General features: G+C 36.1%; 1 protein-coding gene across 7 annotated transcripts in view; it reads right to left on the bottom strand.

The window, feature by feature from the left end:
• Nucleotides 1-25925, bottom strand: part of GRB10 (growth factor receptor bound protein 10) — a 127395-nt gene that overhangs the window by 25881 nt on the left and 75589 nt on the right. For 6 of the 7 annotated variants that reach the window (XM_058180076.1, XM_058180072.1, XM_058180074.1 and 3 more), the window contains 4 exons: nucleotides 17928-18084; nucleotides 7880-7995; nucleotides 3934-4008; nucleotides 1259-1396 (listed from right to left, as the gene is read on the bottom strand). In XM_058180076.1, coding sequence (XP_058036059.1) covers nucleotides 1259-1396; nucleotides 3934-4008; nucleotides 7880-7995; nucleotides 17928-18084 — 486 coding nt within the window. The remainder of the gene's footprint in view (nucleotides 1-1258; nucleotides 1397-3933; nucleotides 4009-7879; nucleotides 7996-17927; nucleotides 18085-25925) is intronic. The other variant, XM_058180071.1, reaches the window with a different exon arrangement.

Genomic DNA, 25925 nt, shown 5'->3' with positions numbered 1-25925 from the left:
TTGAAGCCTTCCAATGATGAAGCACCCACAACTCTAGGAAACAACATATGTGATGTTGAACCTTAATCTACTTAAACTGCGTTTTAGTCTTTTTGACTACTTGTTTACAGAGTACGGAAGCCAAACAAAACTTAGAGAAGGGACCATTTATTGACTGAATTGTTTAAAAATTATATCGAAGGTCAATATTCATTTGAAGAGCTTTATCGATTCACAAAGGCAGAATCATATATAGGATTAAACCTGGGTCCAGCTTTTGGTCTTTATTTAAAAGTAAGCTAGCCATTGCCTGGTAAATACTTATTCCAGAAATTGACAAATTTGGATTTAACAGGAAGTGATTTTAATGGAATACCAAGAAGAATAAGTGAATAATCAAACATACACAAGATAAATGTATCCTTGGAGATTTCACTGTAGAACTTGAACTTATCCCCAGGGATAAATTATGGAGAAAACCAGTACAAATGGTCATCTTCGTCTATTTTTAATTCAGCAGTTTTATGTCAATATATCTTTAATGATATATTTAGGATGTTTAACTTGTCTCACTCTAATGGCCAAGGGTTAAAAATAATGCTGTTAATATTTCTTCTATTTTATCATTATATTAAGCCAGTCAGATGAAGTTAGGTTTTACTTATCCAAACTAATAAATAAATATCTCTTTGTGCCACTATATCACAACATGGTGGTGTTACACTGGGGAGTCTTGGGACATCCCTTCAATTCTCACCTCCTGCTGAGGAGTGAAATGTTTTTAACTACACAACTGGAAAGACAAATATGCTGCATATTGCTTAACATCTAAAATGACTTATATACTATCTGATTGAAATCATATAGAATGCATGAAGCTTTTAAATATTTGGAATTGGTCATCTGGACATTCATTTTGTGAAGATTTTTTTTTAAAATTTGCAACTGACAATGCTCAGAAAGGAGACACTGCTATTTTCTTGTACAAAAAGGAAGACAATACAAATGATCCACCCACAGGGTTTTCCATGTGAAGTTATAACTCAATGATGGTATACTCAACACTGTAATTATAAAGATCACAACTTGTTAGAAGGATCTAATCTAAAACTTTAAGAACTCCTTTACTGGCATTAAGTTATGCACCAAAACTAAGCCTAAAATGAAACCCAGAGCATAGAATAATTGAAATTTACACTCCAACGTATTACTGACAACGATATCAGTGCCTTCAAAGTCTATTGGTTATCTTTATTAAACTAGTCTAACTAACAAGTACCTTTGAAGACCCTTTTGTAGAGCAATAAAGTCCAGATTTCCTCAGACAACCATACAGCTTCTTCCATGATTTTCTTCCCAATTCTTTCACATGTAAAAACCCCTGAATTTCTGGACAACTATTTGAATTTAAAAATTTCTGTTGAAGATAAATGGAAATGTTGAATTCTACAATTACAAAGAAATAGGTACATGCAAGATCTATTACTAAGTGGTTACTATATGAGTACAAATATTCATACTGAAAAAAATAATAATTGTGCCACCATAACATGACAGCCAGACACTTCAACAGAGAAGAGATTTTCCAATTTATTTCCTTAGGAAAATATTATCATATAATAAATAATTCTAAAATCTACTGATAATAAAATCACCATATTATAATCAGAAGCTACTTTGGTTGTAAGTATAGGAACATAGTACCATTTCAGAGATGACCAATGACATAACCCCCTAGAATGAAGACAATAGTAGCAAGTTGTTATTCTACAATGAGCAAATCTACTGTATATAATCTATGTTGATCATATTCCCTCCTCATTTTGTTTTAAAAACAAAGCAAAAAAACATGTTGACAAGAGATGCACTGTTCATACATCATTAGCTTCCACAGCCTGATAACTACAAGTATTACTAACGTTTAATGTTCAAAACATCTAGTATACAAATCAAACTGTCCTGAAATTCTGAGAGTTCTAGCCCAACTTGAAAAAGCTTAATTTTGCTAGGGTTTTAAAAAAAAGCACTGTATATGAGACTTTGAACACTCATATTAACATTTCCACAGGGTTACTGAGAACCAGTTTGATGTAGTGATCAGGCATCTAGTTAGAAACTAAAAGATCATGCATTCATCCCACTTTGGGCATAAAGCCAGCTGGGTGACCTTGGGTCAGTTACTTTTCTCAACCATAAGAAGGAGGCAATGACAAATCACTTCTGCACACATGCATACACACACACACCAGTGCTGGGTTGCTACTGGTTCGCCCCGGTTCGGGCAGCCGCCCGGATGTCATCAAATATGGTCTGCACATGTGCAGATATGGCAAAAATGCAGGCATGAGCAAACCAGTAGCAAAGGTAAGCGAAACCCAACACACACAAACACCACACACGCACACACACTAGAGAGAGCCAGTTTGATATGATGTTTAAGGCATGAGACTTAATTGGGAAACTGTGAGTTCTAATCCTGTTTTAGGCACCAATTCAGCTGGTAACCTTGAGCCAGTCACTCTCTCTCTCAGCCTTGGAAGGGAGGTAATAGCAAACCACTTCTGAAACGAGAACTAAAAGTGGATGCCGGGAGTCAAGACTGACTCAAAGGCATGAAAAATACAGAGGAGAGGATATGAAACATATATACTACAGCAAATATTTAATTATTTTGTAATTTTAAATACATACATACATACATACATACATACATACATACATACATTTTATCTATACTTTTAGCAATTTTCCCCCCAGGGAATTATAATTTATATATTTTTTTCTTATATAATTTCTTCTTTTAAAATTCATTCTGGGAATGAATTAGAAATATGATAATTGTTTTAATTTAACTGAAATTTTATTAGCCAACATGTAGTTGTCCTTCTTTGTAAAGTCTTAGGGTTAAGGGGAAAGAGTAACATCTCACAATTAAAGGCAATTTTTAACAAAATTTTCCTTTTACTTTTTTTTCCAATGGATATGTCCTGCTTTAACAACTTTACTTTGAAAGAGATGGCACTGTTTCTGAAGAAAAAGGTTCATTTCCAGGAAAGGTTTCAACCTGATTCACTGGTGTACCAAATTGCCTCCGTTTCTAGCCAACTGTTACTCCTGCACATATTACTTCACAGCTATATTATTGCAATTTGTTTTAGGCAAGGCTGCTCTTAAAAGAATTTATAGCTAGTACAAATGCAGGTGTATAACACTAACTAGTTAACAGCTATATAGTATAATGTGATCTGAACTGGGTACATGGAAGGAGCCTCCTTGAAGACTACAGTTAAAACAAAACCTTCAGTAATTGGCCATAACCCAGATAAACTGGAAATACTACCAGTGGCAAATCCTTCCCTCACCAGAACAGCAAAAAGGGGGTGGTTTTTCTCCTGAACTCAGAAAATAAATAAATATATCTGAATTGTAGCATTTTGACACAGAATTGTTTGAAAGAAAAAAAATAAGAGAGAGCAAAAACTGATCAGAATGCAGTAATCTGACCATACTGCACATAAGATACTTTTTTTGTTTGGGGAGGGGGGAAGAATCATTAATTCACCTTCTTTTTCAGTTTATTTTTCATTCTAACTGTCAAGAGATCTGTCAATTCTACTTAGCCATAGTTAACAATTACTATTTTTTTTTTGCCTTTTGCAAGTATTTAGACAAATCAAATTAAAGTCTGTTTTTCCTTGTATCTTCTGTAAGGAAAATAATATTTGGCCACACATTGTACATTGAAAAGCCACAAAGTATTTTAAATCAAAATTCAAAAAGGTTTTTCAAAGGTTGTACTATAATAATTTAAACTCAACACTATGCTACTTCAGGGCTTGTCTAGTCTTAATGTATTCCTTCTTTTGTCCAATCTATTCTGTCATGTGCTTATTAATGTATTTATTATCTACTTTGCTCAACTTGGAAGGTAACTGCGTTCCCTTAAAGGCTTACCTGTAAAAGTTGTGATTGTGGAATACTACCATTTGATTGTTCACACCAAGCAATCATCTGTTCTGGAAAAAAATTCTGGAGGGGGAGAAACAGAAATATATGTTGCTAATAACTTGCTGTTAACATACATCTAACTAATTTAGCACATAATTCTATGTATTAAAAATCTGAATACACTTTCATTTTTATTGCTTGATATATACTTTGCCACTGTGTTCTATTAAGCACTCAAAGCAGCTAATATGCATATATCTTTTCAATCATAGTAGCATGGTCTATTTGCACAGATTTTTCTAAAAAAAAAAAAAAGCTGTCTAGTTGAACAAGCCATATCTTGGGTACCTATGTAATCCATCTTCCACAGAGATGGTTTTGAAACTCAACATCAGAGCAATAGCATAGGTTGAGTTTAATACCACAAGAGGTTCTACAACAGATAATTTAACCATATGCAAATGGAATGATTAAGATACAGATATAGTCAATTTGCTTTCCATTTTTGAAATAGAGTAATCAAATATTGGGTGCTTTTTAAGGTTGAGGTTCTATTTCTTTTCATTTTATTAAGGGAAATTTTACTGCATCTTTTAACACACATCAATCACTGTGAACAACCTTTTTTTTAAAAAAAAAAAGCTGTACTGGCCATTCTTAGATGTCTGATGCAAAAATATCTAAGTTTCTTGCATAGCTGTCCCATGCTGTATGTTCTAATTGCTAAGGTTAACATAACATAACATAACATCAGAGTTGGAAGGGACCTTGGAGGCCTTCTAGTCCAACCCCCTGCCCAGGCAGGAAACCCTACACCATCTCAGTCAGATGGTTATCCAACATTTTCTTAAAAATTTCCAGTGTTGGAGCATTCACAACTTCTGAAGGCAAGTCGTTCCACTTATTAATTGTTCTAATTGTCAGGAAATTTCTCCTTAGTTCTAAGTTGCTTCTTTCTTTGATCAGTTTCCACCCATTGCTTCTTGTTCTACCCTCAGGTGCTTTGGAGAACAGCTCGACTCCCTCTTCTTTGTGGCAGCCCCTGAGATATTGGAACACAGCTATCATGTCTCCCCTAGTCCTTCTTTTTGTTAAACTAGACATACCCAGTTCCTGCAACCGTTCTTCATATGTTTTATCCTCCAGTCCCCTAATCATCTTTGTTGCTCTTCTCTGCACTCTTTCTAGAGTCTCAACATCTTTTTTACATCGTGGTGACCAAAACTGGATGCAATATTCCAAGTGTGGCCTTACCAAGGCATTATAAAGTGGTACTAACACTTCACGTGTTCTTGATTCTATCCTCTGTTTATGCAGCCCAGAACTGTGTTGGCGTTTTTAACAGCTGCTGCACACTGCTGGCTCATATCTAAATGGTTATCCACTAGGACTCCAAGATCCCTCTCACAGGTACTACTATTGAGCAAGGTACCACATATACGGTACTGGTGCATTTTGTTTTTTTGGCCTAAATGTAGAACCTTACTTTTTCACTGTTGAATTTCATTTTGTTAGATAGTGCCCAATGTTCAAGTCTGTCAAGATCTTTCTGTAACTTGAGCCTATCTTCTGGAGTGTTGGCTATTCCTGCCAGCTTGGTGTCATCTGCAAATTTGATGAGTTCCCCATCTATCCCCTCGTCCAAGTCATTGATGAAGATGTTGAAGAGTACTGGGCCTAAAACAGAGCCTTGGGGTACTCCACTGCATACTTCCCTCCATGTGGATGTAGTTCCGTTGAGGACTACACATTGAGTGCGGTTGGTCAGCCAGTTACGAATCCATCTGGTGGTGGTGCTGTCTAACCCACATTTTCTACTTTATCTAGTAGTAGGTTATGGTCTACTTTATCAAATGCTTTACTGAAGTCCAAGTAAATTATATCGACAGCATTCCTCTGGTCTACTAATTTTGTCATTTTGTCAAAGAATGCGATAAGATTAGTCTGGCATGATCTGTTTTTGACAAACCCATGTTGGCTTTTGGTTATTACTTTGTTTGCTTCTAGGTGTTCGGTGATTCGTTGTGATTATCTTTTCCAGAATCTTCCCGGTATTGAGGTCAGACTGATAGGTCTGTAGTTTCCTGGATCTGTTTTTTTTCCTTTTTTGAAGATGGGAACTACATCAGCTCTTTTCCAGTCCTCTGGCAGCTCCCCTGTGCTCCAGGATCTTTGAAAGATATAGTTCAGTGGTTCTGAGATCACGTCTGCCAGTTCCTTCAGGGGGTGTAATCCATCCGGTCCTGGTGATTTGAACTCGTCTAGGGTAGACAGGTGTTCACTTACCATTTTCTTCCCTATTTTAACTTGTGTTTCTAATCTGTTTTTTGTAGTGCTGTTTTGATAGGTTGGATTGTTTTTCCTTTTGTGTAAAGACAGATGCAAAATATGAGTTAAGTAGATCTGCTTTCTCCCTGTTGCTTGTCATCTTCTTGCCACTTTCTCCCAGCAATGGGCCAATTGTTTCCTTGACTTTTTTCTTGTTTTTAACATGTTGGAAGAAGCTTTTTGTTATTTTTACTTTTGTCGCTAGCCTTTGTTCATTGTGAGCCTTAGCTTTCCTCACTTCATCTTTACAGGCTCGGGCTATTTGCTGATATTCTGCCTTAGTTATTTGCCCCTCTTTCCACTTTTTATATTTGTCCTTTTTGTCTTTCAATTTGTCAGATAGTTCTTTATGCATCCATGCTGGTTTCTTTTGAGATCTACTATTTTTCTTCTTCATTGGTATTGTGTTAGACTGTGCTTTTATAATCTCACTTTTCAAAATTTCCCAAGCTTCTTGAGTTGTTTTCCCCCTGAGGATTCTCATCCATTGAATCCTTCTCAAGCTCTCTCTAAGTTTATTGAAATTAGCTCTCTTAAAGTCCAAGACTCTAGTTTGACTTTGTTCTACTACTTGTATTTGCTTAATGTCCAATATTGCGTGGTCACTTGCCCCCAAGGTTCCTGTAGCTTCAACACCTTCTATCATTTCATCTCTGTTAGTGAGAATTAAGTCCAATATGGCTGATCCCCTTGTCGCCTTCTCTATTTTTTGGGAAACAAAGTTGTCTGCTAGGTTTGTTAGGAACCTGTTGGATCTTCCACTTGGTGCAGAGTTTGTTTCCCAGTTGATGTCAGGGTAGTTAAAATCCCCCATTACTACTGTGATGTGCTTCCTACATACCTTAGTTAGCTGACTAGCAAAAAGTTCATCTACTTCCTCTGTTTGGTTGGGTGGCCTATAGTATAGACCTATGGCAATATCGTTTTTCACCCCTTTTATATTGACCCAAATACATTCAAGATGATTTTCATCATTGTTGTGCTCTATTTCTGTAGAGATGTAGTTATTTCTTATATATAGTCCAACTCCACCTCCTCTTTTATTTGGTCTATTTCTTTTAAATAATTTATATCCCTCTAGCTGTATGTTCCATTTGTCAGTTTCATCCCACCAAGTTTCCGTAATGGCAACAATATCATATCTACCCTCATTTACTTGGATTTCTAATTCACCCTGTTTATTCCTCATACTCTGTGCATTGGTGTATAGACATTTGAGTCCATTTGGATTGATCTTGTGTTTACTGTCTACATACGGTTCTTTAAGTATTCCTAGCCAAATAGAAACCTCAAAATGTACAATCTAAGAGTATAAAGCTTCACAAAATAGTAACGATATCTTCTCCAAATAGATACTTGTTGGCAAGATTGGCATATAAATAAGTATCAGCTCAAGGCAAAAGGTTTCTGCAAAAAATAGGAAGTAATTATCTTTCCATAAAGTTAAAAATAATAGTTATATTGTTTTCTACTGAGAATTGTTCCAATCATGCATAGTAAGATTATTTTATACTAGTGCCATAAAAGTGCTATAAAAGTTGATATTACATAATTTATAAAAGGAAAGCAAATCTTTTCAGGTCAACAATTATGGCTACATAAAGGATAATTATAGAATGCTTACCACAGGATTCTTAAAGAATTCATATTTTGCATAGTTCTTCCTGAATAAAAATTTACTTCCATTTCCCATGGTAGACTCAACTTGAGCAAGCAGTTCATGATCTTCCAGGCATCTCTCTATAGGCAGAAGATAAAACAGATACCTTTCATTATCTCCTACAGAATCCTTTCCATATATAATGTATATTCCATATATAAATAGAATATAGGATAACAGGGTTGGAAAGGACCTTGGATATCTTCTAATCTAACCCCCTACTCAGGCAGAGATCCTTTCCTATTCTGGACAAATGGTTTTCCAATCTCTTCAAAAACCTCCAGCAATGAAGCAACCACACCTTCTAGAGGTAAACTATCCTCAAAATAACGCTATAGAGCACTGCACATGAGAACAAACTAGACACAAGAACAGTTTTTTCCCTGACACCATTATCCTGCTAAACAAATAATTCCCTCAACACTGTCAAACTATTCACTAAGTCTGCACTGCTATTAATCTTCTCAACGTTCCTATCACCCACCTCCTCCCACTTATGACTGTATGACTGTAACTTTGTTGCTTGTATTCTTACGATTTATATTGATTGTTTCCTAGTATGATTTGATTGCTTATTTGTACCCTATGATTATCATTAAGTATTGTACCTTATGATTCTTAATGAATGTATCTTTTCTTTTTATGTACACTGAGAGCATATCACCAAAGATAAATTCCTTGTGTGTCCAATCACACTTGGCCAATAAAGAATTCTAGTTCTAATTCTAAACCATTCCACTGATTAATTGTTCTCATTGTCAGGAAATGTCTTTTTTTATTGAAAAAGTTTTTACAAAAAAAAGCTTTCCTCCCCTTTCCCCCCTCGCCCCTCCCTTCAAAAAAACCCCTCCCCCCCCCCGACTTCCCAGAACAAACACAAGGTACAGTTAACAATAAAACAAACATATGCTAAAAATTTTCCCTCCTATGGTCAGGAAATTTCTCCTTAGTTTTAGGTTGGATCACTTGTTAATGATTTTCCAGCTGTTACTTCCTATCCTACCCTTAGATGCTTTGGAGAATAGATTGACCCTCTTTTCTATTTGACAGCTTCTCAAATATTAGAAGCCTATCAAGTCACTCCAGTCCTTCTCTTCATTAGACCAGACATTCCTTCTTCCTACAACAATTCATTGTACAGTTTATCATCTAGACTCTTATCATCTTTGTTCCTGTTCTCTGTATTCTTTCTAGAGTTTCAACAACTTTTTTCTTATCATGGTGACCAGAACTGGACACAGTATTCCAAGTGTGATCTCACCAGTGGGGTATTAAGTAGTACTAATACTTCACATGATCTTAACACTATCCCTCTGCTGAAGATAGATAGGAAGAGGCTGCCTGCCTGCCTGCCTGCCTATCCATCCATCCATCCATCCATCCATCCATCCATCATGGTTAGCAATTCCCCCAGGGAATTGGTGTTGTTAGGAAATCTGATCTGTTTTCCTTCCATTCCCATCATTTATGAAGATGTGAAACCATCTGGTGATAATGCTATCTAGACCACAATATTCTATCTTACCAAGAAGTAGGCTGTGGTCTACTTTTTCAAATACCTTACTGAGGTCTAAATTATGCCTACAGCATTTCCCTGATCCACTGCTTTAAACACTTTGTCAACAAAGGCAATAAAGTTTACTTGGCATGATCTGTTTTTAACCAACCCATTTTGGCTTCAAGTAATCAGTTTGTTCATTTCTAGGTGCAAATCTGCTGCTTGATTATCTTTTCCAGGATTTTCCCAGATATTGTCAGACTGATTGGTCTGTATTTTCCTAGATCTGTAAAATATAGTAAGTTCTCAATTGCTTTGAGCAGTTGCAAAGCAGTTTCTTGTTTTTTAGCAGTATTTCTAATTCTAATTTAGCGGCCTTTATGTACTGTATCTCTTTTAAAAATTTTAAAAAAAATTAGAAAATGCTTAAGAAGAAATCAAAGAAACGAAGTGTGACAGCCCATAGCTGTTAATAACATAATATATAACAAATAGTAAGTTCTCAATTGTTTTGAGCAGTTCGAAAGCAGAATCTTATTTTTAGTAGTATCTCTAATATTGTCTAATTTGATATAATTTAGTGCTCTTTGGGTGCCTTCTTTTTTTAAAAGATTTTTAAAATATGAAAGATTTCATTTTTTTTAAAAAAATAAAATTTTAAATATTTTTTAAATGGTTTATGAAGAGTTTTATTTTAAGACATTTTAAGACAATAAATTGATCTATTTTTAGTCTTTTGAGTCTTTTTTTTTAAGATGTTAATAATTCTAAAAATTAAAGAACTTGTTTTTTTGAAAAAAATTGAAATGTAATTTAAAATTTATTCATTTATAAATTGGATTTATGTGGGGTTTTATTTATAACAATATTTTAATTCCTTCCATCTTTTGGAAATTGATCTTTTGCTCCTTCTGGAGACTAATGCTGAAATAATACTTTAAAACGTTAATCCTCTGCTCCCTCTTGTGGCTAGTCTTGAAATAAAGCAAACTGTAAGGCACAGATGAAAAAAAGAAAAAATGCAAAGAAAAAAAAGCAGATTGGTGTTAATGTAACACTGTAAAAAAATAATAAATTGTCTTTCTATTCTCCTTCCTGCATTGCTAACCTCCTTTTCCCTTTCTTCTCTCAATTGTTCCACTGATTTATTTTAGCCGATGTGGTTGCTGCCATTCTCAGCCATAGCACCGCACATCCACTGCGATCCTGATGCCATTCCTTCTTCTTCCTTTGCTTTTTAAACATTTTATTTTAACTCTACTTTTCCTCCTCTTTCTTTTCCTTCTTCTCTAAGAGCTTCGTTGCCTCCACCGCCTCTGCTGCTACCAGTCAGCTGTTACCGCTGCTTGCTGTTGCTGCCATCACTACTGCTGACTGAGCCTACTGCCACTACTACCAACTGTGCCCACTGGCTGTGTCCAATACTGATGCTACTAATTGCACTTATTGCCATCTTTACACCCATCTTCCTTTTCCTTCTCCTGTCTACCTTCTTTTTTTTCTATTTCATTTACTTATTTAAATTTTCTTTAAGTTTATTTCTACTTATTCTCCTTCCTCTCTTCTGAAGAACTATACTCTGCTGCTTTCTTCCATTGTGCAAAGTTTCTCCAGTCCCACTTCTTTTCCTTTCCTTCTCTTTCATTTCCTTTTTTAATTTTACTTAACTTTGCTTGCACTTTAACTCTATTCCTTCTCCACTTTTTTCTCCCATGGTGGGCTGCTGTTTTTATCTGCTGTGATGGAGTGTTGCTGCCATCGCCACCATCTTCAACTCATATAATAGAACATTCATAGAACATATTCCAAATTTATGTGTGCGTATCATTCATGTCCTGATTACTGCCTAGACTAGTCCCTGCAATTTTCTTGTCAAGATTTTAAAAATGGTGTGCCATTGTCTTCTTCATAGGGTTCAGAAAACATGCCCAAGGTCACCTAGTTGGCTTCATGCCTAAGTTGGGATAAGAACTCATAGTTTCCTGGTTTCCAGCCTAGAGTCTTAATACTACACCAACCTGGTTTTATATTCCAAAACTTACAAGTCTATGATATAACTAACTATTTTGGTACTTATCAAGAAATCTCATTAAGTGGTTTTTACGTTTCAAAGGAAGAGGATAAAAGATTGAATTGTTGAGACCTTGGCCCTTTCTAAGCTTGGTTTTTATAATCAAATTTGATTGTTTGCTTGCAAATGTTTTGTCACCTTAGGTAACATTGTCAGCGCTAGAAGGTAGTGAGAATTGCTCTCTGTTTATATAGATAGTCCTCAACTTACAACCATTCATTTAGTGTCCATTCAAAGTTACAATGGCAATAAAAAGTGACTTATGACCATTTTTCACACCTACGACCAAGCAGCAACCTATGGTCACATGATCAAAATTCAAATGCTTGACAACTGGCTCATATTTATGATGGTTGCAGTCTCCCAGGGTCACATGATCCCCTTTTGTGACCTTCTGACAAGCAAAGTCAATGGGGAAGCCAGATTCACTTAACAACCATGTTACTAACTTAACAACTGCCACAAGAAATGGGATAAAACTCACTTAAAAATGACTCATTTAGCAACAAAAAAATTTGGGTTCAATTAGGATCAAGGACTACCGTATACATTAGTTTGCCCTATCAGTGTGGTTGGGTATGGACAATTACAGGTAATCCCCCAGTTACAACAGTTCACTTAGTGATCATTCAAAGTTGCGACATAACCCCTCCCCAAGACTTACGACACAGTCCCAAGGTTGAAAGTGTTGCAGCACCATGGCAGTTATTCACTCTTATGAACAACTGCAACATTTGCCCTGCCTATTCCCTCCCCCCTCCCCCGCCTGTGGAAATTCACCTTTTGAATATCTAGCGAGCTGTCTCCTCTCCTGCCTCTGTGCCAGTGGTGAGAGCAGAGTGAGAGTAGGACCAAGATGCTCTGGTCTGCTTCTCTGACTCCCTGAGGTTGCCTGTCACTTCTGGAGCGGCAGGCAGTCTCGGTTAGTCTCCTTCAAGGGCCTCCAATCTCAGCGCGGAAAACCATTTGCATACTGATGGGCAGAGAAATTGTATTGCTTCAAGCCTCTCATTAGCGTGCAAACAATTTTCCTGTGCAGACCGGAAGCTTCTGAGTGCCCTGATCTCGTGGGATTTCAGGCATCCATTGTCTGCAAAAGTGGAAAGAGACTGGAGAGGAAACAGCTCGCTAGATCTTGGAAAGGTGAGTCTTCATAGGCCTACCTATGGAGACCCAGCGTGGCAGGATGGCGGGGGAAGCAATTGTGGGGAGCAAGAGGTATCTCAGTGGGTCAGTGGGAGGCCTTGGGTGGTCTTAAGCAGATGGCCTGTTCCATCAGTAGCCCCCTTCCATGGCCCACAGATACCTTGTGCGCACTTAACAACCCGCAGATTTGATTAGCGAATACATGGGCAAAACCAGGGAGTAATTGCAATCAAGTTACACAATTCATTCCTATAAATCCTTAGATTACGAATGTAATTGACAGTCTCCATTACATTCATAGCTCAAGGAGTACCTGTATATTGCCAGTGATATATATATAGTAGTCAGCAGCATATAATTATTAAGCAATATTGAGATGTCTGAGAAATAGCGGTAAATAAAAAGCTGAGGTTTAATTAATCCTATTTAACCTTCATTTATTCAAACTAATATTATACCTTAGGAGGTATCTAGGCAACATGTATAGAAGAACAAACTAAATGCAAGTAATTTAAGAAACAGACATGTCAAAAAGTTTACAATGAACACATACCATATTTTTTACAAATGGCTGCCACTAGCAGAAATCTCCATATCCTCTGAACCTGAATCAATAGGGTATTTTTTTTCCATTATACCAAAATTGGTATAATGTTGTTTGTTAATAGTTTCAGGACCTTTTTATTTCAGGTCCTTTCCCACAATCAATTCCCAATAAGAAAACAAGAAGAGTGGAGGCATAGTTAGACATATCTTACTGGGAGATACTGAGACAAGGGTCATATATGCCTTCCCTCCCTCTCTCCCCATTCAGTCAAGACAAAATCCTTGCTTTTTCCCTTCTCTTCTTTCCTCCCTCTTTGAACTAATTCTTCCTGAGTAAACCTGTTTTAGTGCACACGTAAATTAAAAACATCTCTTCTTTGTTCATTCCATAGACCATAATCTTTGGAACAGCAATCCTTTAGAAACAAGGAAAAAAAAATATTTAAAAAGTTACTTCCAAACTTCATCAAAGTACAAACCTAGGACTATGTTTCTAATGCTTCACTATGCATGGAAATGTGAGAGTAGACACTAGAATATGGCAGGCTATGTTACCCTACTGACTGAAGCTAACACTTCTCTATAAGTTTAGCTCCACTGATATTAGAAGACAGATTTCAAGAGGATATAAACAAGCATTTTACAACAAGCTCTAAAAGGTAGTTTCCCCTGGCACATATGTGCTAGTCGTTCTCGACTCTAGGGGGCAGTCCTCATCTCCATTTCAAAGCCGAAGAGCCAGCACTGTCCAAAGATGTCTCCGTGGTCATGTGGCCAGCATGACTAAACGCCAAAGGCACACGGAATAGTGTTAACTTCCCACCAAAAGTGGTCCCTATTTTTCTACTTGCATTTTTTATGTGCTTTCAAACTGCTAGGTTGGCAGAAGCTGGGCAAGTAACGGGAACTCACCCCATTATGTTACCCCTGGTTCGGTCCGGTTCTTGCGAACCGGTAGTAAAACCGGGAGCAGAATCCCACCCCCCTGGATGTCATTATAGACCATCTGCGAAAGTGGTAACTAAAGATAAGTAGAACGCACCCCTGACTTGGATGCTGGTAGTACAACTCAAGTTTCTATGGCAGATAGCAGAAGATACACCACTTGTTTATCTAACACAACTTAACATATCTCTGGCACCAGCTATGTATCTTCCAAGCAATCAACCAATGGAATATCTTGCCTTCAGAAGTTGTGGATGCTCCATCACTGGAGGCTTTCAGAAGGAGATTAGACAACCAGTGCCTAAACCGGGATGCGCATGCATGTGCGTGCATACGCACATGCTGGAGCGCCGGAAACCTGAAGCCAGCTGGCTGGAGCGCGCATGCCTGTTTTCAGGCCGTTTATTGGGCCATTATCAGACAGATTTTTTTGCCCATTTTCAGGCTGTTTTCGGGCTATTTTTCGGGCCAAAAATGGCCTAAAAACAGCCCAGAAAATGGTTCGGAAAAAAGCCCAAAAAACAGCCTGGTTTTGGAGCTCTGGTGCCTGTGAAGATCAGCTGGCAAAACCAGGAGAGCAGCTGATGGTGCACGTGCCCACCGAGTGGGTTCTGTGTGCCATCTTTCACACGCATAAGTTCGCCATCATGGATATAGGGTCTCCTGCTTGAGCAGTGAGTTGGACTAGAAGATCTCCAACTCTATTATTCTATGTTCTATGTTCAATATTGGCACAGAACATTGGATATCACAATTATATGACTGCAGCTTACTATGTGGCTTACACATTTTTAAAAAAATCCAAAAATTAGACTCAAAACCCCTATTACACTAGCCTATGCTAATCCACTTGTCTCTAAAGACTAAAACAAAAAAACATTGCAATGTATCTCTGAAAATAAAGTAAAGGTAGTTCTCATTTAATGATGATAACTGGGAACAGCAACTGTTGCAAGGTCATCAAATATAATATCATGTGACTACACTGACTTACGATGGCCATGTTATGCAAATCATGCACAGTTGCAACATCCTATGGTCATGTGATCGCCATTTGTAACCTGCCAACTTTCCCATTCACTTTGCTTTTCAGAAACTGGCAGTGAAGATTGTAAATGAAAACCAATAACAGCGGGATTCTGTGAATGTTGTAATTGAAAACAGGTTTTCAAACTCCTAAATTGCAGTCATGCCACCGCAGAGAAGATTCAACAACTACAACTATGAGAAATGGTCATTAGTTGCCCATCATTCACCATCATTGTAACTTTGAACAGCCACTGAACAAGTGGTTGCTCAACAAGGACTTTTTTTTAACTGCATCAATCAGAACTGGACAAAATATTCTAGAACATATGGAAGAGTTCCAGACCTATTATGAAAAATATGTGAGGTTGGTACTCAAAAGTGCGCAATAATTTATGTATCTTTGGGGTTGGAAACTACTTTTTAAACCCATTCCTTCCCAGAGGCTGAATAAAACTAGTGTGAGATTTACAGTGATATGAAGTGGAAGACAACTCAGGTTCATAAAGTGGCATCTAAAAAAAAAATAAACTAGTTGTGGTGGAAGACAAAAGAAAGTGAATTAATATGTCACACAGCTTCCCTCAGGAAAGGGAATGAATCCCCCAGCCAAATTAATTCAAGTTTGCCAGAATTCACAGCAATAGCCATGCTGCCTGGGGATCTCTGGAATTTGAACTGTTGCGATTCTTACACCAGAATAAGGACAACTTGAGTTTCATTCTTTTACGCTGGGACACAAATTTTATACCTTTTTTTAAAAGGTGTGACAGATAATGCAGAATAGCAATTAAGGAAATCCTCAGTTCAAAACTTGATTCTAGTGAATTCATTAAATGGACCCAAGCAAGTCATTGTATTTTAGCCTTAGACTTCCCATCTGTAACAAAAACTTAGTAATGTTATATTATAGGTTTAGGATTTTCCCGGATAAATGTTTTATGTTCTTTGAACATGTTAAATTATTACACGTATGCAAATCTTATCAAAATGATCTTAGGGCGACTCACAACAAACAGCTTTGATGTTAACATATGTACAGTACTAAAGTGGTGTTTGGTATTACAACCAAACATGATGTCAAGTTGACCTTTTACTTTCTTATAGTGAAACCAGAACAGCAGACCAGAAGTTTTTACGAACATTGTTTAGCTAACTACAAATTAGTAGCAGGCACAATTTTTGAAAAACCAAGAATGAGTTTAAGTATGGTTTATTAAAACATCCAACTTCAAACCATAGATTATGAAGCCTGACTCAATAATCCACAATAACTCATTTTGAGTATCATGCTATGATTAAATAGAAAATGGAACTTGAATTTGTACAGCTTTGCTATGATCAGAGACTTCAAAAAAATTGAGGATATAGTTGACAGAGACTAAAATACAAATAATTGCTAAATACAAAGTTATTGTTGAATAAATAAAAGCTTTTGATTTCCTAATCAATTATTTCTAGGATTCATTCAAAATATCACACTATAGAATCTGATACTATTAATCACCATGGAAACTACTGTGATGTCACAAAAATTGAATTAGTGCATCACTGGATGAATCTGGAAAAAAATATTGAATACAAAGGATCAAAGCTTCAGTTTGACCAATGCCTTGGTAATTTTGAATGGTAAGACTTGAAAAGTAACCTTGAATTTTAAAACCAATTTTAATTTGAGAGAGACTGAAAGAGAAAAATATTATCAGTGCAACAATTATTCTCATATTCACTTTATCAGGATCTAGTGCAGGGTACATCCAGTTTACAGGATCTTTCTAAAAGTCCTACTATGCATTTTTATCAAATAGCAGTTCACCACTGCTGCATTTGAAGAAAAGAAAAAAAAAGAAAAGAAAAGAAAAGAAAAGAAAAGAGGAAGGAAGGAAGGAAGGAAGGAAGGAAGGAAGGAAGGAAGGAAGGAAGGAAGGAAGGAAGGAAGGAAGGAAGGAAGGAAATCGATCACTAAGGTATTTTCCAACTATTAGGCATTAAAATTATTCTTCTTAATTGTTGATTTCTTCCTGTAACCATGGTACCTTAATTTTACTACATGCAAGAATAGCTGCTTAAAAGCAGATTCCAAATCTATGCAAGATCCCCATATAATGCAACATGAAATCTACCACCATTTCCAGTTCCATAAAATTAATTGTAAGGAAGCACAATCCTAGCTAGTGTCGGACTAGTCTTAAGTGGATTTTAATGATGTGGTATGGTCAAACAACCAAGTTATTTCCACTAGTTATTGGTTTACATGGAAATCTTACTCTGCTATATATTGAAATAGAAACCCACACACTGCTGCAATATGCCTCCCCCCAAAATAAGTCATCAAGCAGAAGTGTATATATTACAATATATGATCAAATTTCCATTAATGTCATGGAAGAACTCAGATATACAGTGCTTATTTCCATTTAAAAGATTGGCAGCATACAAATCCAAATATTTAACTGCACATATATGTCCATAAAGTGTGTCTGCTAGAACTGTCATGCATGTATCAATATGATTATATTGTAGCAGTCTTGTTATTTGTGAAACACACATCTCCTAAGTAACTTAATGCCTGTTAAATGTTTATATATTTATTGTATTTTTACTGGTAGGAATTCTTTTCATATAATCATATACAAGTATAATATAAATGTGTATAATTATATTATATATTACGATGATAATTCATATAATAAGTAGATTACCCCAACAAAGCTAATCTATTTCATTATTATTGGAAATTCAGGTTTTTAATATAATTTCCTTTCTGTATTCCTTCATACCTAATCCTATGAGAGGGTGATGCTCCACTAAGGCCCAGCTGTTGTCATCCACACAATGACTTTTGTAAACGAGCAACTGGCAGAGGTCCCGGGCTGTTGTATCTGCTAAGATCTCAACTACCTTGCAAGTCCCATCTTCACTAAAAACTTTTATATCCTGCAATACAAAAAAATGATACACTTTATTGATAGCAGCACTATATTCCAAAAAACATTAAAAGAAAAAAAACCAAATACTATACATAATTGATATTGGGCACATTGTGGGGTAGGATAATGAACCTATATATACTCTGATGCAATAAAATGCTACCTCCTAGGCATTGTTCAGGTTAAGTCTATCTGAATAATTTATCTAATTTTGGGGCCATAGGAAGAAAAGCTATAAAAAACACACATTACATACAATGTATCTTTGTACCTTTTTTAGAAAACTAACAAGCTAGGAGTCTCAGAAAAATGAGTTCTTACAACTATATTAATATGAATATTAAATGAGTTCTTGCAACTATGTTAATATGAACATTAAGTGTTAATATAAATATTAAATCCTTAATACTAGGGATTCAAACAATTGGCAGAGGTAGGGAGGTAGCAAGATTAATCACATATTCTCCACTTCAAGATTTTTTTGCCCTCAAAAACATGAAATAAAAAAATCAATTAAAGTACAACTCTCTTGATTAGTATTAAGTTTGTCTAATTTGGAACTGAATTTAAAACAGTTGCAAGCACAAATTACACTTCTTCCATGCTCGTATCACAAAATCCCATCCTTTCTTGCCATTAAATACACTAATAATTGAGACTAGAATAAAAATAAATGTATTATCTTTAATCACTAATTAAGATGAGACTGAAGTCTGCTGGCAACCTGTGAATCTTCATTAAATAGATAATTCCCGTTACTAATTACTATTATCTTAATCAGTAACAATAAATAGTATTATTTATTAATACTACAAAAAGTATCCCATTCACTAGTTTAACCTTAGATTAAGATTTAATACAGATTTAACCCTGTGTTAACTTTATATTCTGATTTGGGGAAGGAGAGAGAGGAAAAGAAAGCATTTTACCTCACCAGTATGCACAAAGCAGCAGTCAGGAGAACAAGAAGGCATTTTAAAATATAGATTTCTTGTTCAGAAAGATTGTTCTCTGCCCCTTCCAGCCCTTTGAAATTACAAGCTCAAGCAACTCAGGTTATTTCAATGGTTATTTCAGTGTCAGCAAGTCCTGATGGTGTGTGCACCATTTTCTGGAGGAAGCAGAATTCCCTCAAAGGGTTACACACAATCTTTTAGGTAGTGAATCAAACCACACTGTACAGACCAATCCTAGCCCTTTTTGTGACTGATGTAATCATTTCCACAGAACTCGCAGACATCCAAATTATGACCCCAGGAAGAATTTTCTTCCTTTATGACCACCCACATGCATTTTAAAAAAGAATAGCACACAGCCCAGAAATCGTTCACCAGGATCACCGAAGTTTAAAAGAGCCAAACTCTGCAGCCCAAACCCGACGGGCTCCTTGAACTGCTGGTCTGTTTGCCAAATCTCTCGCCATTCCCCACCTTGTGGAAGCAGCTGATGTCATTTGTTTGCAGTTAAGCCCTTGAACTTCTCCAAAGCTTTTAATGCTACTATTTCTCACACTCACACACACACACAAAACAGGCAGGATGGTTCCCCCCCCTCTCTGTGTCTCTGAAGCGTAATAGAGGCTTTCGAAGAGAGCTGAGGAACTATCGTAAATTGAAAAGCTTCATTTGTCCATTCTTGTGTTATGCTGTATATTTAAGAAAAGGACTCCACAGTGTAGTATTAATGTAATACCAATTCTCCGCTCACTTTTGAATCAGCAGCACAGAGTAGCATGGAAAAGCAAGATTAGGGAGGAGTTAAAATTTAAATATGAAGGAAAAAAGCACGACTCAAAGCTGGTTCATTCAGGAAACAGCATCTTTTGACAAGCAGGATGAGCCAGCTCTTTCAGAAGGGGGAAGGGAAGTCCTTATTAAAGGAACTCTAAAAAGTGATCTCACTTCATAAAATTCCTACATATCCCCCCCACAAAAAAAACCACTCTAGCTTATAAATAAAAGTGGACCTCAAAGTTTTGTGTATACATTGTTTAGCCTCTCTTTAAAACCAGGATCTTGGGCATTTTATTTTCCAGAGTCTAAAGGTAGAATTTTTCATACTCAAGTGGTTACAATCCAAGTAAGACAGGTTCAGCTGCTTCAATGAAATACATGCATTATGTATAGTCATTGCTGTGGGCAGCTAAAGAACAAATGTGTTTTCTGAAAAATCTGCTAATTAGCAGCAGCAAACATAAGTAGCCTCCTTTTAAGTCCCCTTCTTTCCCTTAATGGAATCCATTTCAGAAGGGTGATCAGATAAACTTAATGCAGCAAAAAACAGAACTTTACAGAACTTTAAAGTAACCAACAGATTATACCCTACATCTAGATATAATCTAATAAAATCAATTGCTGCTCACATTTTCCATCATAAATTACATATGAATAAAGTTTTCCACCACAGGGAATCAGAGAGATAAAAAAAAGAGATTCCCAAAGTACCAAACATGTTATACCTACTACTTCCTAATCCTTATGTTACTGCAAGCCACTTGCAAATATTATATCTATCACAGGGTTGTCAAACTGGTGGCAAAAAATGTCATGACACATCACATGATGTCACGTGATACAATTGAGTTTGACACCAGCGCTCTATCACAATTACTAGGCTGAGAATGATAGACAATGGCTATCTATTGAGGTCACAGCTGAGAAAAGTTTTAACTCAGGAACTCATGATAAACTCATTCATTCACCAAATCTCAAGGAAATAATGTGAACTTTTGTAGAGGACTTTAGCTGCAACTGCTTCAGAATAAAAACCCCATTTCTAAGAGGTCTGTAAGGGGCGTGCATAAGAGCACAAGCGTGCCTACCATTCCTGTCCTATTGTTTTCTTTTGTTATATCCAATTAATATAGTTATTACATACTCATATATATGCTTATATATTGTATAGTTACTACATGCTTATGCTTATATATACTGTGTAACAAATAAAATAAATAAATAAATAAAACATTGTTGGAACCCTACGATCTTTATGAGAACTGTAGCAGCTAATATAAATGCACAGTAAGTAGCACAAGAAATTTCCTTAACTGGACTGCAGGTTGCGTTTCATTTGTTGCACAGGATGTAGGCTCACATTCAGGCTTACCAACATCAAAGAAGAGACCATCAGTTCAGAATCCTAAACTATATCATAACAAGGCAGAGAGAGTGAGGAATGGAGGTTAACCTTCATTGCCATTTTCCAGATTAACATCTCATCCCATTCAGCAATGTCAAAGCCTCTTTCCTTACAAGTTACAATTATTATACAGGAATGAGGGTTCAGACACAAAGCATATGTGAGGAAGAATGACTGAGTTGTGCATTACGGGATTATATATGAATATCTGGCAGAAACAAATGCATAAAAGAAAAAAACTGGAGGGGCGAGGGTATCCTTGACTTCTTTGGCATTTGCCCCCAACTTTTATGGCAGTTCAGTGTAGTGGTTAAGGCACCAAGATACAAAGCAGGGAACCATGAGTTCAAATCTCTCCTTAACCCTGAAAGCCAGTCACTGTCTTTCAGGATAGCTGTTATGAGAAAAATAGGAGAAAGGTGTGTTGGATATGTTCACCGCTTTGAGTTATTTGTAAAAATAATAAAAGCAGGATAAAAACAAATATATAGGTTCCAGAGGCTTAAAAAAGATTCTTCATCTCTAATATAAGATAGATAACTGTATATCATTGTTATTTATATAATGCAGGTATTACATGTTAGGAACTTACAAGTGAACAGACATTAATAATTCTCATTATGAAAAAGCTTAAGTTCATTGGAGAGAAAGAGGAATTGTGAAGAAAGAAATGGCAAACATCCTGATTTTATTTCAAAAAATCCTGGATTTTCTTGCAACATACAGATTAATAATGCCAGATCCATTTAAACAAGTTACAATCTGTTTTACAAGTAACTGCAGTTTTTTCCAAATGATAACCTTTAAAACCCTCTTCCTCCCTAGGTATATAGGATGGAAGCAGAAAACCCACAGCTCACCAGAGCATACTTTCACTACAGGGAGCCAAGGAATTTGTGACTAAATTAATCCCAACCAGAAATTAACATTAAACAAATATGAGATAGTTGTCTTCATCCTTTTGGCAACAGCAATTATGAACTACTTATAGCATTAGACAAAAGCTAACACTGCATCCACCTTTATTTGCTATAAAGACGTAAGTATAGTTTATCTGTCTTGTCTGGTTAGAAGCTCCCTGACCCTAGTCTATAAATCATTGCTGACAAAGCAAGCAATCTCTGGAAATATTATAAAATTCTTCCACATAATTAAATTTTGTTTAAGAATATATCAGAATTATGCACACATGAGTAAATAAGTATGTTTCTATCCCTAATATAAATATAGCAAAAATGAAGTGATTATACAATTCAGTTATATATTTTTTTTACCTTTCTTTGTCTACAATATTTCTATTTTCCCTTCTACTAGATATTTCTATGACATTACCATCTATTGTTCCTTGAAAACATCTTATGGTTTTCTTTGGTGACTCAGACAGCACAGATACAATCTCACAAACACACACATTGAGGGCCGCTGCAATATGGTTCTGAGGTGGTAAGACACAAGTTCTATTCCCCCTCACCCTTCAGCACAAAGGCTGGGGGACCTTGGGATAATCTCTGTTTCTTAGCTGTACAAGGAAACATTGAAAACCAGATACTTATCAAGCTACACATAAATTACAATCATGATTAGCAATAACATTTAAATTTATATACCATGTTACAGTGCTTTACAATGGGTGATTTACAATCTCAACATATTGCCCCAACAATCTGGGTCCTCATTTTATCTACCTCACCTCAGAAGCAGGGGGGAAATACTCCCGGTTCGGACCGGATCAGCCGATCTGGTAGCGATGGCGGTGGGTGGTTCGGAGAACCAGTAGCAAAAAGCCCTGGCCATGCCCCTCCCCACACCCATGCCCACCCGCTTGCCCGCTTGCTGGTTTTTAAAAAATGCTTTTAAAAGATTAAAAAAAGGCTCTGACGATCACAGCCACACGATCATCAAAGCCTTTTTTTTACCTTTAAAAGCATTTTTACAACCTATTTGGCGAAATAGGTTGTAAAAAATGCTTTTAAAAGGTTTTTAAAAAGGCTCTGATGAGCCCAGCTGAGCTGCCTGATCATCAGAGCCTTTTTTTAACCTTTAAAAGCATTTTTTACAACCTATCTGGCTGAATAGTTTGTAAATAAAATGCTTTTAAAAGATAAAAAAAGGCTCTGATGATCACAATTGAGCCGCACAATCATCAGAGCCTTTTTTTCCTTTTAAAAGCATTTTTACAACCTATTCGGCCGAATAGGTTGCTAAAAAATGCTTTTAAAAGTAAAAAAAAAAAAGATCATGCACCACAGCTGATCCCCTCCCCACGCACTGTTCTACTTACCCCATGCCTCCTTTTGGCTTGCAATGTGTGTGCACTGTGTGCACTGTGCACGCAGAGCATGCAAGTGCAGCCAGCAAACCGGTAGTAAACCAGTTCAGATTTCACCACTGCTTAGAAGGATAGAAGACTGAATCAACCTTGAACCTGTCAGAATCAAACTCTAAACTATGGGCAGAATTAGCCTTCACTACTGCATTCTAACCATTGCACCACTAGGCCTCTTATTAGTTTATTAGTGACTACAATCTCACTTTTACCAATCTCTGCATTGGTAGGTCTTTTTTTTTTTAAAGATCAATTTAAACTGGGAATGTATTAATCACACAGGATTCTGTCCTGTGTGAATGCACCAATGGTAGTTTTGTAAGGTTCCTGCTAACAAGTTATGGCCATGCTTTCTAATATTTTATTTCTTTAGGAAATAGGCAATGCATTTTTGCATAATCCACAAGATAGTTCTGCAGGCTGCAAATTATATCATGATGGAGTGTTTACTGAAACATTTAGAAGATGATAAAATTGACAAGGGCTCTTTCAATTGCATCTCCTGGTCCTAGTGACAGGAAGGCCAATAAATCTTCTAGAATCTCAAATCCAGCAGAAGGATCAGTGGAATAGAGGACAGACCACTGGACCAGGATGAAGCAAGGACCTCTCTCAATACATCATATGAGCTGCCTCTTGCTTCACCCCATTCTGCTCCTCCCTGCTTCCAATTTGATATCTGGGTTATTTGGGGGCAGAGGTCAGTCTTCAGGTCAGCCTTAACCCCTGTTTGGAAACAGTTCAAATGACAGATTACCAGTGCAAGACTTCTACTGAGGCATTCTGGACTCAAGACAACTTGAAAGGTGATTGAAGTCTCTATTCCAGACACCTGCTCAAACTCACCCAAGTCTACCCCATCCTACATTAAGGAGAGTGATTGGTGGTACTTTTCCCATCAGTAAGTGTGCTGGACAGAAGAAGAAAAATCCAGGAGAAACTACCAATCATTACCCTTAAATTGTCCACAATAACGCTATAAGGACAGGACCACTCACAACTCTTCTTACTAAGGCAGATTGGAATTGGAGCATCAGAGCTATACAGATTATGCTCAGGTATATATATTTTTTATCCACTTAAAGATTAGAGGATTCACATTAAAGCAATCCTATCAAAAGCCCTCAGTCATTCACTGTAAATGGAAGATAAGGAAAGCTAACGTGGCACATATATAACAAAGATGTGATTAAATAGAATGAAGATCATTTTCACATCAGATTAGTTTCAAAGTGTAGTAAAAAATAAAGGTGACAGAATTATAAAATGTTTCTGTATAGTTAAGCTGATCAGGGAGTAAAAATTTCCATATTTTATTTGTAATATTTTAGTCACATTTGTCTTTAAATGAAGGCAAAGATAAACTTTGTTTCTGTGCATTGCTTTCCTAAATTCAATTATACTGAAATCTCAGATGAACTCCGTTTGCTTGTTTTGGTTCCACTGGCAAATTCTAGTCGTGCCTGTCATTCTATAATTATTTGCATCTTGAAATTATTCTTGAAACAACAAATTACTTGGTCACTGAAGTTATATCAATTCATTTTTTTCTTTCAATTTTTTTACCTGAATTAAGCAGAAAATAATGTTGTTATTTGAAAATACAGGGATAGCATACCTTAAATTTTACTACTGAAAATACAAAATTTTCTCCCTCCCATTTATATTTAATTTCACTTGGCTTTTTTCCTGTTGATTTGTGGGCTTTTTTGGTATCTGTTTTTCTATCTTACATCTATATTTCATTCTATTGTAATATTGTTCATGACGTGACACTACAAGGGACTAAATTTCCTATTAAGCTAACACAAATACTGTCTACATTAAGAAAGTGTGATCTAAAATTACTTTTTCTTTTCAATAGAAAGCAAGGGTTCTATCAAAAGCTTTTATAGAAAACCTGGTTAAGGCTATATACATATAATTGACAACTCCAAATACAAAACACCGTACTCCAAATACAGTACTAACCTAGTTGGTAATCTTGAAAGCTGATTAAGAAATGTCCAATTAATGTGGCTATTTTTAATATTCAGCTATATCAGTAGATCAGTCTCTAAAATTAATTAATTTTATGTCTTAGAGTTGTGTTTTTTAAAGAAATACTATTTTTATCTACATTTATTGTTAAGAGAGAAAGAGAGAGAGAATATTCATACTATATCACATTATAAGTAAATAGTATTTGAACCAAACATTAAATCCTTTTTAAAATTACAAAAATCCTTATGTTCAAACTATAATCTTACAATTTTACATACAGGAATTTAACAATGAAATTAAATATTTCTGCATTTCAGTGTGTATGTATTAGTTTTCATATAATCATAATATTGGAAGAAAATGGATAATCTAGTGCAATCCCTACTTAATACAGAAGTCAT

Source organism: Ahaetulla prasina, chromosome 4 (genome assembly GCF_028640845.1).
Source record: "Ahaetulla prasina isolate Xishuangbanna chromosome 4, ASM2864084v1, whole genome shotgun sequence".
Taxonomy (NCBI): domain Eukaryota; kingdom Metazoa; phylum Chordata; class Lepidosauria; order Squamata; family Colubridae; genus Ahaetulla; species Ahaetulla prasina.
Note: the sequence above shows the minus strand (reverse complement) of the source record. Positions and strands in the feature narration are given on the sequence as shown.